General features: G+C 38.5%; 1 protein-coding gene across 6 annotated transcripts in view; it reads left to right on the forward strand.

Moving 5' to 3' along the window:
- Positions 1-15,349, forward strand: part of MYO3A (myosin IIIA) — a 239,162-nt gene that overhangs the window by 177,965 nt on the left and 45,848 nt on the right. For 5 of the 6 annotated variants that reach the window (XM_027073673.2, XM_027073674.2, XM_053225410.1 and 2 more), the window contains 4 exons: positions 2,929-3,008; positions 3,470-3,547; positions 6,146-6,351; positions 14,074-14,185. In XM_027073673.2, coding sequence (XP_026929474.1) covers positions 2,929-3,008; positions 3,470-3,547; positions 6,146-6,351; positions 14,074-14,185 — 476 coding nt within the window. Of the gene's footprint in view, positions 1-2,928; positions 3,009-3,469; positions 3,548-6,145; positions 6,352-14,073; positions 14,186-15,349 lie in introns of those variants that run through there. The other variant, XR_008299958.1, reaches the window with a different exon arrangement.

Genomic DNA, 15,349 nt, shown 5'->3' on the forward strand with positions numbered 1-15,349 from the left:
CAGGGGTTGGAGGTGGAGGGAATGGAGAGTTGGTATTTAATGGGTACAAAATTTCAGTTTTACAAGATAAAAAAAGTTATGGAGATGGATGGTGGTGATTGTTGCATAATATTATAAAGGTATGCTACTGAACTGTACACTTAAAAATGATTAAGATGCTAAATTTTATGTTACGTAAATTTTACAATAAAAATGAAAAGGAAGAAAAACTATTGCTGATATATTTTGTATGGTTTTTTTTAGTTATTTAAGTTAATGCAGGCTGTGTTATTTTATCATGCCCAGAAGCAAAACATCTTCAGGGTTTTTTTTTAACATTTATTTATTTTTGATAGAGAGACAGAGATAGAGACAGAGAATGAGCAGAGGAAGGGCAGAGAGAGACAGAGACAAGAATCCAAAGCAGGCTCCAGGCTCTGAGCTGTAAGCACAGAGCCCAATGCAGGGCTCAAACTCATGAGCCATGAGATCTGAGCTGAAGTTGGATGTTCAGTCAACTGAGCCACCCAGGCACCCCTTCAGTCAGTCATCTCTTTCTGTATCCACCAACTGCATCTGTGCATCTAATCTCATTTTTTTCATCCTTATAAAATATGCAACCAGGTTTTCAATACTATGTTTTGTCTTCTGAATATCATCAGAACCATGTCTCGTTGGCTAGAGAGATGAGAACTTCAAAATCAAAGATGTTTCATTGACTCAGAATCTCAAAGCTATCAGAGGCATTTGGGTTTCGTATTCACCTAGATATGCAAACATAATAATAATGATGATAACAATAATAATACATAAAATTTGTTTAGAAATTGCAGTGTGCTAGATATTGTACTGAATACTTTCATTAACTCCTAATAGCAACACTTCAGGACGAACTACTTTTATAGATGAGACGCTGAGTCTTAGAAATGTTGAGCAGCTTTCCCAGTGTAACTCCTCTGGGAAGTCTTAGAAGTGGGCTTAAAAGTCTGGGTATTTCAATCCTATGTTATGCTGTCTCCAAGATTCTAAAATAACTATGGCCCTTTACATGTATGACTTTAACAGCTCAGCCATTATTGGGGGGAAATGTACCACAATTCCTTGCAGCTCACATCTCTAGCTTGATTTATTTTATCAGGTTTATCAGGTCAACTATAAAGGCAAAATGGATATATTTTCTGAAATTAAGATCTATGCTAATTTTAGTTCCGTTGATATGCACTGATGAATTTTTAAAAGGCTTTCATTTATTTTTTTGTTAAAGAATTTGATGACTAATGTATAATTTTTTACATTGAAATTATTAATCCCTTAGTAAATTTCCTCTTGTTTTTTAGTTTTCAGAGAAATTTAAAGTTTTAGTTCTTATTTGGCTAATGTTAAGTAATGGTATCTATTAAGTAATGGGTCTATTCTTTTTTTTTAATTGTTTTTTAACATTTATTTTTGAGAGAGAGAGAGACAGAGCGAGATCAGGGGAAGGGCAGAGAGAGAGGGAGACACAGAATCTGAAGCAGGCTCCAGGCTCTGAGCCGTCAGCACAGTGCCCCATGCAAGGCCCAACCCCACAAACCATGAGACCATGACCCCAACTGAAGTTGGATGCTTAACCCACTGAGCCACCCAGGCACCCCATAAATGGATCTATTCTAATTTATGTGCCACTGGTCCTTTGTATACTTACTATGCTCCCAAGCAGTCTTCAAGCTGGTAGTAATTTTGGTAATTTTTTTTCCTCAAACTTTCCCTTAAAAAAAAAAGAACAAATGAAATTCCACAGCTGCCCCTCCGAAGATCATGTGTTGCTGTCTCTATCCATTCTGCTGTCTGCAGAAGTTTCACATCTGAAGGGTGTGCAGCCCATCATAAAGGCGGCACACACACCCATTGTAGCACATCTCCTGATGACGAGGGAGGGGGAAGACCGCACAGCAGAGGCACTGCCAGCCACATCCCAGGCAGGGTCCCATCCCACATCATCACCTCAGAGCCAGCCTTTTGCCACCGCAAAGACAGTGAAAGATTTGTCAAAAATGTGTAGCCTCTGTTTCTCACTTAAAAGGATGAGAGTGAAAAGAAATAATCTTTCTGAAGTGATACTGAATTCTGGAGACAGATTTGAACATTGCTATTGGGATGACGAACTCTTGGATTGTAGGTTGGTGTATTGTGCTTGGTGGGGGGTGGTACAGGAGAGAAGATGAACTAACATTTCCAGCCACCCACCATGTGCCAGGCATAGTTCCACGTGTCATCAACATTCTGTGAGGCAGCCGAGACAGCATTATCCCCATTATGTAGTTTCAAGATGCAACTCAGAGACAAAGTAAGTGATTCACGAGAAACACAATTTAAGTACCACAGCTGATATTCAAATCCAGGTCTTCCTGGCTCCCATGGCCATAATTTTTCACTACTCCAGAGTATTCTCACGGCCTTGGATTGTGCATGCTTAAGTAGCACCTGCGCCGTGCACTGATTTCTGAATGTTAGACTGAACATATCCATTGCTCTCAACCATTCGTGATTTTCTTATAACAACTTCATGACTTAATAATCTATATGATTTTTAAGGCCCCTTGTAAAGTTTACCTTTGTGTTCAAGAAAATCTCAGATGCCATTTAACACACACATATGCACACACCCACCCACACACACACACACACAAATTAAATTGTCCCTTCTGTCAGAATCACACCATATCCTGTAGCAATTAAAAGAAATCCAACACTCACCTGTACTTTTTCTAATCTCCAAGCTGGAGGGTTTTTTTCTGAATTTAAAATTTGTTACAAATGTTTATGCAATATTACTTTATCCCTTAATTTCTCATAAATACTTTACCAAGGATGAATATTGTGGGATCAACAATGTTTATTTTAATACTTAAGTAAATGGGGGAAGTCTTCCAGCCATTAAGTGTATTAATTTTATCCATATTCCCATAGGTAATCTGCCATATTCTAAAACTAAAAATATAATAAACTATCAAATGAGGACCTCAGAAAAAACGATCAACTTGACAAAGGTAAGAAAATGCATTTTGCATGACAGTGAGTCTAAGAATATAACCTTTACAATGGCAATGTTTGTGTGCTCCTAAAAGTAAGCATCATTTTCCTTAGTTTTTCCTTTTTGATCTTTCTTTTCTGCTTAAGCAGTTATGTTCATATTACTGCTAGCCGCTAAAATAATCATGCATTTATGATATATTCCTAACTCTTCTTTTATAGCTCATTTTAATATTACGCTAGGAGCAACTCAAAGTATATTAGTAAAGGTCTGAGATAGTCACATTCTATACAAGACCAATTAAAATTCCAATGCAGCTGATGACACAATCACCCTACAGTAAAAATATTAACATTTTGTTATTTTATGTATTTGAATGCATAGCCTGTGATAACCCAAAGGAAATTCCATGTGCTCCCTGTGGATCATAAAGTACAATAGATAACGAAGCGTCACTGTCTTTCTTGGTCTCTGTAGGGTGAAACTGGAGAAGCCACATGTCACGCCATAGAGACAACCAACATGAAAACACAAACAGTTGCATCATATTTTAGAGTAAGATATTAAATTATGCTGTGTTGTGCTTAAGAATGTTATTTGTTTTAAATGAGACTTGCAGATCAAAAACTAGTAACAAATATCAGAGTGCTATTCACAAAATAAAATTCTCATTACATTCCATTTACTATTTGTTACATACAGAATATAGTAGAGAATACTGTCAAAAACCTATGGATTGGTTTGCTTTGATATTTTACCTATAAAATGATTGCATACTAAGTCCACCGTAATGGAGGTTTGTATACCTTGGTTAAAATTTGTCCAAAGAACCAAATGCATCTCTACTAGAATAAAACCTGACAGCATTTTAAATTCAATGCTATGATAGCTACCAATTCTCCTTCCCACTCCTAGATGATCTTAGGGTGGACAGATGGGGCAAGCCTGAGTATCCAGGTCCATTCCATGTCTCCCTGCACATAGACGAGATGAAAACCTCAAAAGAAAAATAGAACTGGTATAATCATGGGGCAAGGAGTAGGGACACCAGGGAAACACAGTAACATGCCAAGAAAGTCAGTCGCTGTGTCCTTAGCATTGGATCAAGGTGGCCTTTCTTCCTTAGACAATATGGGAGAAGAGAAGGACAGGGAGTCCTTTTCTTCCTCTGTGTTCTGAACAATTCTGGATAATTCTGCCCTCATTATTGGTTTCAGTTCTTATTTATCTCTTTTGATAAAATCATATGAATCAGCCAAAGAAAAGGAAGAAAATGCCAACTGAAAATTGGAAATTATTAATAGTATAATTTAAGATAGGAGGGGAAGGGGAGGAAATTGGGTTAAATTTACTGTAAGTGTTTGGTGAATAAATCCAGTTTTCTAACAGAATCACGAAGTATTTTTTAAAGTAACTGGGTAGTTTTATCAGATATTTTCAAGTCCTAAACTCCTCACAGACAGTGTGTGCTTAATCATCTTTGAGTAGCATCTGCTCACACACACACATTTATATGTACATATATGCTCAATATCTCACATTTGCAGCTGGTCCATTCACCTTACATGAGAACTACAGCACAGCTGAATTACCAAGCATATGTACAGACAGATTATTTTCTTTTTTTAAGTGAGTTATCCAAGACCATTCTCATTCCACTGTTGTTGACATCAAACACCGTGTGTCTGCTTAAGCCATTCGTTCATAAAATCGTTTAAGCCTCAGGCTGAAGTGAAAAGTGATAGGAAGATAATTCCGTATAGTATATAACATATTTTTAAAGTAATTTTTCATTCTGTGGAGAAGGAATATAGTGTAATACCATGCCTTGGTCCCTAAGAAAAACCAGTATTTAAATTGTAGCAAGCTCTTGCTCAGAATGCCAGTGACAGATATATCACCTTTGTATCCCCAGTGCCTGGCAGATGTTTGCGTGATGGCTCACATATAAATGTAGTGGAAAAGGGCTCCAAAGTGGTAACCTCAGCTGTTTGAGGATCACATAGGAGTTTCAGTGCCCAAGAAGAAGCCATGCCAAGCCAAGGCTTTGTCAGTTGTGCAATTCCGGTATTTGGTTTGCACCAGGGTATTTTATAACGCTAGGCTTGTATATTTCCAACACTAAAAGAAATCCAACTGACAACAGCTGCCTGTGTTCATACATTCATTACCTTGCCAATAAATTGCAATGCTGGCTTTAGCATACTCACTGTCTGAGATTCCACTTTTAATTGAACTATGATTATCCTGATATGTTATGCTCAGTTGTCCAGTAATTGGCTACCATTGTAACAAGGTATTGCTGAAAACACAATTTTCATATCTGTGTGACTTTGAAAATTCTAAAATAAATAAGAAAATTATCGAACTTGAGCAGATTAGAGTACTTAAATGAATTTGCTTATTTTTGTAACTCCTATGTCCTATATATTAAACTGCTTTAACTTCTCATTCCTTATTTAAAAATGTTTTTAATGTTTATTTGTTTTTGAGAGAGAGAGACAGAGTGTGAACAGGGGAGGGGCAGAGAGAGAGGGAGACATAGAATCCGAAGCAGGCTCCAGGCTCCGAGCTGTCAGCACAGAGCCCAGTGTGGGCCTCAAACCCACAAACCGTGAGATTATAACCCAAACCAAAGTTGGACGCTCAACCGACTCAGCCACCCAGGCACCCCTCTCATTCTTTATTTTAAACTAGGAGATGATTCTGATAGGCATTGATGGGTTTACTTTCATACTTTCTATAAAGAAAGAGTTGAATAAGGAAATTAATGGTAAAAGGAGGTAATTAAGTTGTATGCCTAAATACTGTATGTCAGCAAGCTTCCCTAAGAGGATATAATTACTAACAAACAAACTATACCAAAAGGAATTTTATCTATTCATTAAAGTTGCTTTGAGAATGTACATGAAACCTTTTAATGGCTAAGTTCCAAGTTATTGCCTCTACATTTTTGAGTAAATACAGATTTTTAAAAATATGCTATAAATAAAATTTTCATTAATATGCATATTCCTCCATTGACTGTGAACTCATGTGAACATGTATAACATCCAGGTTTCAGCGTTTTTTCTTATAGTAAAAAGAAATACCTGCAACCTTCTAAATTTTTATATGCTACACTGGGAAATTTATTTTTGTTCCATATTATAGTATTCTCTGATGGATTTGTTATCTAAAATGATGGTGGGCCAACCTCATTTTGTCCGGTGCATCAAACCAAATAATGACCGTCAGGCAAGAAAATACGACAGAGAGAAAGTTCTCCTACAGCTTCGCTACACAGGAATTCTGGAAACAGCAAGAATTCGAAGGCTGGGGTACTCACATCGGATACTTTTTGCTAACTTTATAAAGCGGTATGTGGAATTCTTTTCAAGTTTCCATGTACAGTTTATAGAGAAATTCATCAGAAGAATTATAGGAAGCAAAATAGGGAAGAGAATGACAGGTGTTCTAGGAGGGAGGCATTTTGTTTTTGCAAAAGATGCTGTACTGAAAGAAAAGGTAACTGGGGCTGGGAGTTTTCTGTTGTCACCTGGGAGATCCTGTGTGGTCACATGGGATAAATGTCATGGGCAGTATGATTGAAAGGCCTAAGCTTCTGTACTGAGCAGTTAGAGGTTCTGGGTTGGGTGACCATTGGGCTATACCAGTGATTCTCAACAGGGAGAAATTTTGCTCTTCAAAGAACATTTGTCAATGTCTGGAGACATTTTGTTTGTCACAACTGGTGGGATTGAGGGTTGTTGTTGGCATCTAGTGCATAAAATCCAAAGATGCTGTTAAGCATCCTACCATCCACAGCAGAGCCCCCCACAGCAAATAATTATCCATCCTAAAATGTTAACAGTGCTGAGATCGAGAAAACCTGGCCTATTCAGAACCATTTTCCTCATTTAATAAATCTGCCAAGACTGCCTAGTGGAATTGTTATAAGGATCAAATGAGACATTATCTCTAACAGTGATTTAGAAGACATAAAGACTCAATTAAGTATGAGGTCCTTTTTAATATTTGAGATTAATGTAAAATGAATTAAGCTATACACTAAATATATTTTATTAAGTAATATATTTATAGTGATATAGAGGTTCAATATATTCCTTATATATTTAATATTTTAAATGCTCATGTTTCTGATATTTATCAATTCTGTGATTACTATTACCTATTAAATTTGAAGTTTCAATTTTCAACAGTATTACCATTTTCAGGTAAAACCTAGCATTTGAGGTAAAACCTAGCGATTTTCAGGTAAAACCTAACATTCTCTGGCCTTTTTCAGAGTGTATAAATTAGGATTAAGAACAAAACAAAATTTCTAACTCCCTCCCCCCAAAGCAAAACAAAACAAAATTTCTTACCTTGTGTCAAGCATTCTTTCACTTGGGGTAACCAAAAGACCCTTACTAAATAAAGTGAGAATCCTAATTATTTTTGCAAATTTTCATTTTTTCAGCAATCTTTAGTAGTTTTTGCCTCCCCTCACCCTTTTGACCCAGTGGCAAAGAAACGAAAGGTATTTTTTTTAAAATGTTTAAAAGAATTCAGGTATCATTTCTCAGTCTTTTGGCTAAGGTCAAGTGAAAGAATTCAGGAATTCAGTAAGTAATTACTGCCTAGCTTATTTTTTAAGAAATACATTTTGGGGCACCTGAGTGGCTCAGTCAGTTAAACATCTGACCTCAGCTCAGGTCATAATCTCACGGTTCGAGCCCTGCGTCAGGCTCTGTGCTGACAGCTCAGAGCCTGGAGCCTGCTTCGGATTCTGTTTCTCCCTCTCTCTCTCTCTCTGCCCCTCCCCTGTTCCTGCTCTGTCTCTCTGTCTCTCAAAAATAATAAATAAACATTAAAATTTTTTTAATTAAATAAACAATATTAATATAATATTACTATAACTACCATGGAATTTCAGTGACCTTTTCTTTATGTGCAAAGTACTGTGCTAAGCATTGCAGAGGGCACCACATTTTAAAACTGTCTTAAATCTCAAGAATTGACACTCCCAGTTAAAATTTTCAAAGTCACAGGCATGGAAAGTTAATAAGCAATGCAGGGTAATAAGTACCAAGATCCGAGTGAATGGTATACACAGTGCAAGAGGTCAGAAGAGATAAATTTATGTCCAGGAGGGCTGATAAGAGAGAATATTAGGAAAGAAGTTTCAAACTGGAATCTGATGGTAGGTACAGTTTGTGGAAAAGACAGGAAAGGTCTTTCTCACTGTACTGTTTGGCATGTCAAAAGCTAGAGGGACTTGGTTGGATTTGCCGGGATTAGCACAGTAGGTGTTAGTGAAGTGACAGAAATTGACAGAAGATAAGATGGGAAAACTGATCAGGTTAAAAATTATGTACAGAGAGCCTTGAATGACATAGTGAACTTACCGTCTCAGTTCTCCATGGTTTTACAATATGGACAGTAAGGAGGACTAAACCTACTTTTTGACAATATTACAGTTGAAAGTCACTTATTTGGCAGGTCAGAAGTGAGATTAAATTTATAAATGTATTTCAAAGTCCCATGCTATATAAAATAGCAAATTACTGCATGATAAATGAGGAAGGAAAAAAAACTCAGTATACAGAGAGTATGTGAATAGCTGTTCTAAATACAGGAAGTCCCAGAAATAAAAGACTAAACCTTTTCTCTGTCACTAATTTGAAAGCTTTCATCTAAATTGGCGGAGCTTCTTAGGAGGCAGAACAATTTGCAAAGGCCCTGTGGAGGTGTAAATAGGACTACATAATTCTCCTCTGTCCTGTCTTAGCCTTTGACCAACCCTTCTTGTATGATGCAAAATTCACCAGATTCTTTGTTCCGTTGTAGATAAACTCTTCTGTTTTGTGACAAAGAAATAATCTTACAAGAAGAGACACAATACGGAATTACTTTGCACAGGGTTTTTGCTGTAGCTATTTCAAATGAACTCTTATACTAAGAAGCTACCATAGTGAGCTCCATTTTTCCACCAGACACCTATGCACAATGGTTTGGCTACCAGAACTCTAATTCAACCAGAACGTATTGAAGACAGTAGTATAGTGAAGTAGGTAAGTACACACGCTTTGAAATCAGAAAGCCCAAGTTCAAACCCCAATTCTGTCACATCTAAATGTGTGACTTTGTTCAAAGTTACTTCGAGTAACTTCTATAAGCTTTAAGCCTCAGTCTTTCTTATCTGCAAATAGGGATGACAATTGTATCTACTCTGTATATGGTTATGAGCATTAAATTAAATAATATATATGAAGTTTATTGATAGACCCAACTGTCATCCATACACATTAGCTATATTATTTTCATTATTCTTGCCTCAGCCCCAAGCTCCCAAAATTGCTTATTACCTACAATGCCGTGCTCTTGAATCCCACAGCATAAGTCATGAAGCTAGTCCATAAAAAACAAAGCAGCAGCCAGTATGTTGCCTTTAAAGCAAGTCTTTAAAACAAGGGATGCAGCAAAGCAAGAGTCTGGGGGCTTTCCCAGTGCAACTGGTCTACCTACATGTTTATTTCCACAGCAAGTCCCAGAGGCAGGTCATTAGACCTTCAGCAGACATTTAATTAAGCACCCACTATGTTCTAGTCCTTGAAAAAAAGATTAACCCAAATCTTATTCCAAAGATTAAAGATCCAAAGAACAGTGAAAGAGCTTCTGATGTTAACAAACTCACAGACTAGCTGTGGAAACAAGGACCTAATTACGTTATCATACAATGTAATGTAAACTCCAGGGACAAGGGTACTGTGTTCACCGCTCCATCCCCAGCACTTACAAAGGTGCCTGGCACATAGTAGGCACTCCGTAAATATTTATGAAGCGAATGAAAGAGTAGTGGATATTTTTAATAAAAGTATACACAGGGCACTCTGAAAGCATGACATAGAGAAGGTAGAAGTGAGGAGGAAAGGGGAAGACTTCTTAGATTATAGTAGAAATTCAGATAAAGCAGAGAATCATAAAAGTCATATATAAATATATACTATAAATATCATATTTTAACTTGGAACATGAACATCTATTCGTTTTTCAGCCTTTTGATACAGGCTCAGTTTTTTTCTTTGAATAAAAGTTCCATGAATTGGAGTTTATTGACTCTTTTTTTTTAAGTGTATTTATTTATTTTGAGAGAGAGAGAACACAAGCAGAGGAGGGGCAGTGAAAGAGAGAATCCCAAGCAGGCTCCGTGCTGTCAGCACCGAGCCCCATGTGGAGCTCCATCTCCTAACCCTGCGATCATGATCAGAGCCAAAATCGAGAGCCAGACACTTAACCGACCGAGCTACCCAAGCACCCCGTAGTGACTCTTCCTTACATGAGTTACCAATAATCCCTTACTTGCGATTTCTAGTTAATGTTTCTTGAGGTGAAGCAGGAAGTTGAAGATAACTTGTGAAACAATCACAGGGCTATTTCTTGATTCTTAAGATTCTCCTCAACCCTTTGTAGTAGCTTTAGACCACTTCTTTCTGAAGTCTTACCAAAGCATTTGATGCAGTTGTGTAGAAACAACTCTCTGGCTTTCCTCACTCATATTTCATCAGTTTGCGTCATATGGTTTTGAATCCTGTCACCTCAAGCGCAGCTGGCAGACACAGGTCTGGCAGCAGACACAGCTCTCCCGGCAGGAGCAGGAGCCCATGGGGACACCCCTGAGAACTAGCATCCACGAGCTCCGGGTGTGTGTGGACAGCAGTCAGTGCAGCTAACACAGGGGAGGAGAATGTCAGTTAGCCCAGTTAGTCTCTTCATTGAAGATGCATGAGAAAGAGTTTCTAGAATATTGGAAGAGTCGATCTTCCTTAAAGGAATGAGCAGGGAGGATCAAGGACATACAGACAGAGAGAATAACACATACAAATAACACAACACTTGATAAGATGAAAATCTGATCATGTTCTTTCCCGACTTGGAAGTCTCATACAAAGGCATAGAGGCATGAGCAAACCTGGCCTTCTGGCATAATTTTAAATAATTTTTATTATCAGAGCTCAGGCTGTCCACGGAAAATAGCAGAAGGTAAGACTGGGAAGGCAGGCAGGGATACAGAGGAGGGAGGGAGCTCTCATGCTGGTCTTCATACATGTCACCTAATTTTAAATGACTGCTTTTTGGCAGGTGTGACCTTTGCATTTCCTACATTTCCACTGCTCTCCAACTTACCTATGTTATGTACCTGGCCTTTGAAAGCACCTGTTTTTGCCATCATGGCTTAGAGCTTGGGTTTTCTCAGAGCCTTCCAAGTCGGGAAAGGACCTGATCAGATTTTCATCTTATTAAGACAATTCAGACAGATCTGGGGGAGGGGGAGTGAGAACAGACATAACCAGTTGGAAGGCAATTATGGAAGTCAAGTTGAGAAGTGATGATAAGTAAGTTCAAGGCAATGCCTGTAGGAATAGAGAGAAAGAAATGGATTTCAGAGAGATTCTTAAGCTTGTTGGATACACTGAGTGGAGAATAGGGAAGAATCTAGGATGACACACAGATTTTTATCACCTTTGAAAAAAATAGTGACATCATTCTCAGAGGTAGGAACTAGCAGAGGAAAGGCAAGGTGATGAATTGGAGTGTCTGTGAGATAACCAGGTGGGGGAGCGAAGCAGACAGTCAGAAGTGATGTGTTCAGAGTTTGTGTAAAGAGGGCCACAGATGAAGATTTAGGAATCATCCATTCCGCATGTAGATGAGACCCCTGTGGAGAGAGCTCAGAAAGAAATGGGACATTGGAGAACACTTGCATTTGAGCAGAACGTCTAAATATGAGGCATGTCAGGGAGACTGATGGGGGGATGGGGAGAAGCAGGGAGGCAAGGTGGGATGCAAATGTGGGGATACTCAAGACAGAGAAAAGGGTCAACAATAGCAAATGCAGAAAAGAACACTTAGGATTATGATGGAAGACATCCCTTTAGAGTTCATCACTAAAAGATCTTTATGTGATTAAATAAGAGTCCTTATTACTATGTGATTAAATCAGATTCCAGGAGCTGCTGATTAATGGGAAGTAGAGAAATGGAGACAATTATTTTAAGCAATCTTTCAACTTCTCTGTGAAGCGGGTGGGCTACAGAGAATCGTTTCAGGTGAGACATACTTAGAGGGTTTGTCTTGAACTAAATGGAAGGCACCAGAAGAGAGAAAAGGGCTTGAAAAAGGAGAGGAGGAAGAGATGACCTCTAGAGCACAGGCAGTTGGAGAGTGGATATCTCCTCTGAAGGAGAAGGGAAGAATCGATAGTGGACAAACCGATCTGTAGCTGAGGAGGAAGCCAGTAGAGCTTGCATCTGGTGGCCTCTGGCAAAATAGAAGACACATTTATCTGCTGAGAGCAGCGCAGAGGGCAGGAGCAGGTGGGAGATTTGAACAGGACAGGAGAGATGAAACAGTTGTGAGGATTGAGTGAGGAAAGTAGTTGTGGACACCAATCAGGATTCTTGGTGTCCTTGTGGACTCGGCTGACTCAGGAAGCCACAAGGTCATAGGGGAGCGTGCTGTGAATGATTTTTCTCTGGCAGATCTCCAAGGCCTGACAGGAGGGCAGAGAACAATGATTGGCTGGTCCAGGTTTGGATGTTTGCAGACCATGTGCGACAAAAGACCAAGAGAGGGAGCATGAGAAGAAGGGTTGCTCATATGATGAGCCACGAGATCCTGGCTGGATCTGGAAAGAAGTAAAACCAGGAGATAGTTGGTGGGCTGGAAGGGTAGAGTAGCTCCTCAGTCACAACGTGTCCACAAGCAAGTTTAGTCCTCAAGTTGGCAGGCCTAAAGGATGAGGGGACGTTAACGGGCACTCCCTGAGGTTATTTGCACAGATGACAAAAGCTATGACCATCACTTCTTTCTAGACCATTCTAGGCCAGGATTCTCCAAAGAGCCTAACAGAAAAGAGTTCATCTGCATGTTTATCAAGGATGAAACTTGGTGGAGCTGGAATGTGTTCTTTTTAGAGGTTTTATCTACAGGCTCATTTTTAGATGAAGAAATTGACATTTACAGAGATTCCGTGATGTGTCCGTGTTTACACGGGTAATTAGTCTCTAGGATCAGAACTCAGCTCTCCTGACCATGCCACCTCACTCTTCCACACACATGGCCTCTGTCTTGAAATTCAAAACCTACCAAAACTTGATGCTTTGTTTCCTCTGGATCAGCAGGTTAATCCTGCACCAAGAAATTAAATAAGGGCATGTTGGAAACCCTAGAAAACTGCACAAGATTGTTGACCATGGTCAACTGGTTTTTCTTTCTATAATTCACCTGGTGGCCTGTTTCAGTTCTCTCCTGCATTAACCCCTTAACTCACTTCTTCCCCTCAATTACTGATGTATTAAACCAATAGAGAAAACCTCCAGTGAGACGCAAAGTGTACCTCAAAGGACAGTACTCGATGGTGTGTACACAGTAGTAGGAAATTTGCAGAGAATTAAACTCCTTCATCCAATTTTTAAAAAATTTTTTTTAGTTTATTTATTTTGAGAGAGTGAGAATGAGTGGGGGAGGGGCTGAGAGAGAAGCGGGGAGAGAGACAGAATCCCAAGCAGGCTCTGCACTGTCAGCGCAGAGCCCGACACAGGGCTCAATCTCACAAACCGCGAGATCATGACTTGAGTCGAAATCAAGAGTCAGACGCTCAACCGACTGAGCCACCCAGGTGCCCCTCCTTCATCCAATTTTAAGATCAGCTTCCAATGTTTTTGTGAAGGTGAAAAAATGAAATATTTCCCTCTGCTTCTTGCCACTGCAATCCTTCTGCTTTTAGCACCCAGAAAAATGCTGCTCCTCTTAAAATACCCCACTAACTTTTTTTTCTTTTTTAGTGATGGAGTTTTTGTGGGAGATTTCAGTGATCAGTGTTGAAAAGTAATCACTAAACTGAGAAAACAATGCTCAAATCTATACAAACGAATTGGTCTGGATTTGTGTCAGTCTACTTTAGGGTTCTGAGAAGGGTCCTGTGCATTGAGTCTGGGAATCTCTTTCTTCCCTGCACAGAACTGTAAAGTATCCACCAGGCTACTGAGGCATGGAAACTTTATGAAATACTAACCAGCACTTTCTCCCACTCGAAGGTACCATGTTCTCTGCTACAAGTGGAATGAAGAACCCCCAGTGAGCCCTGACACCTGTGCCACCATTTTGGAAAAAGCTGGTCTGGATAACTGGGCTCTTGGAAAAACGAAAGTAATGTTTGCATGTAATTTTCAAGGACAAATAATAATTGTAAATGTGTTGGATTTACTGAGAATTATAACATTTTCCAGTGTTTGAAAATATTATGGCTTTTTTATGTTACTGAAGCTCTAGCTTAAACTAGGGAATTAAGTTGGCAAATTCATAAAGGTTTTCTTCTTCAGCAGACTTAAACACTGTTGTCATAAAGGTTTCTTTTAAGAAATTCAAGAAAAGTTTCTCTTGAAGATTTATCCAAAAAAAAAGATGAAATTTAGAGTGAGTACATTTCATTTCAAGTAGTATTAAAAACATACTGAGATATATTCTCTTTTTTATCACCACAAATATAGTCTATAAATATTCAGAATGTGTTAATATATATTAATATCATATAATATATACAGAATATATTCTGTAGAAAACCATAATGATCTGAACAGGATCCTAATATTTTTTTCCTAATTCTCAAATCTGCTTCTGTTGTAAACTTCAAATTTATCTGGAGCAAAATATTCACCATTGTTAGTAGACTTGCTATAAGTGTTTGGCTATCACTGTGTTTATGTATTAGACTTGAGACTGGAGAGATTTTAGCTTATTTAATCACTTAGAGAATGAAGAAAAAAAATCATAACAGATTTTGCGTATGGAAGTAAGATAGGTGGCTGCTTGGAGAAAGGATGCATTAGGCTCCTCAGATAGCCTCAAAGCATTACAAAATGGGGATAAGGAAATAAAGAGGGTACCAGGCCTTAGGGGTACACTGAATATATCATTGGGGGGAGGATTGAGAAAAGAGTCAATCTAAAGAAAAGTCCTCAGAAACTGACCCTTCAAGAATAACCACTGTCAGCCATATTGACTGAAACAAGCGTCCACATTAGTCGTGTCTAGGGGTGGAAGATATGGGAGAGAATTTTCATGTTTACAAAAGAAGCTACTCCTTAACAATTTAAGGGATTTTAAAAAATACTTATCTTAGACCGAGTGTCTTACATATTCAGTAATCCATATTTACTTCAGTAGTTAGCAAGGCGAAATTCTGAGCACTAAAAAAGATGTGTATCTTATTTATACCATTTTCTTTTAGATGATCACAAAGATGAATTTTGTCAGGCTGAAATCTCACGATTTATGGTCTGAAACACATGCCTAACTTCAAATGGAGTTTTA

Source organism: Acinonyx jubatus, chromosome B4, assembly GCF_027475565.1.
Source record: "Acinonyx jubatus isolate Ajub_Pintada_27869175 chromosome B4, VMU_Ajub_asm_v1.0, whole genome shotgun sequence".
NCBI lineage: Eukaryota > Metazoa > Chordata > Mammalia > Carnivora > Felidae > Acinonyx > Acinonyx jubatus.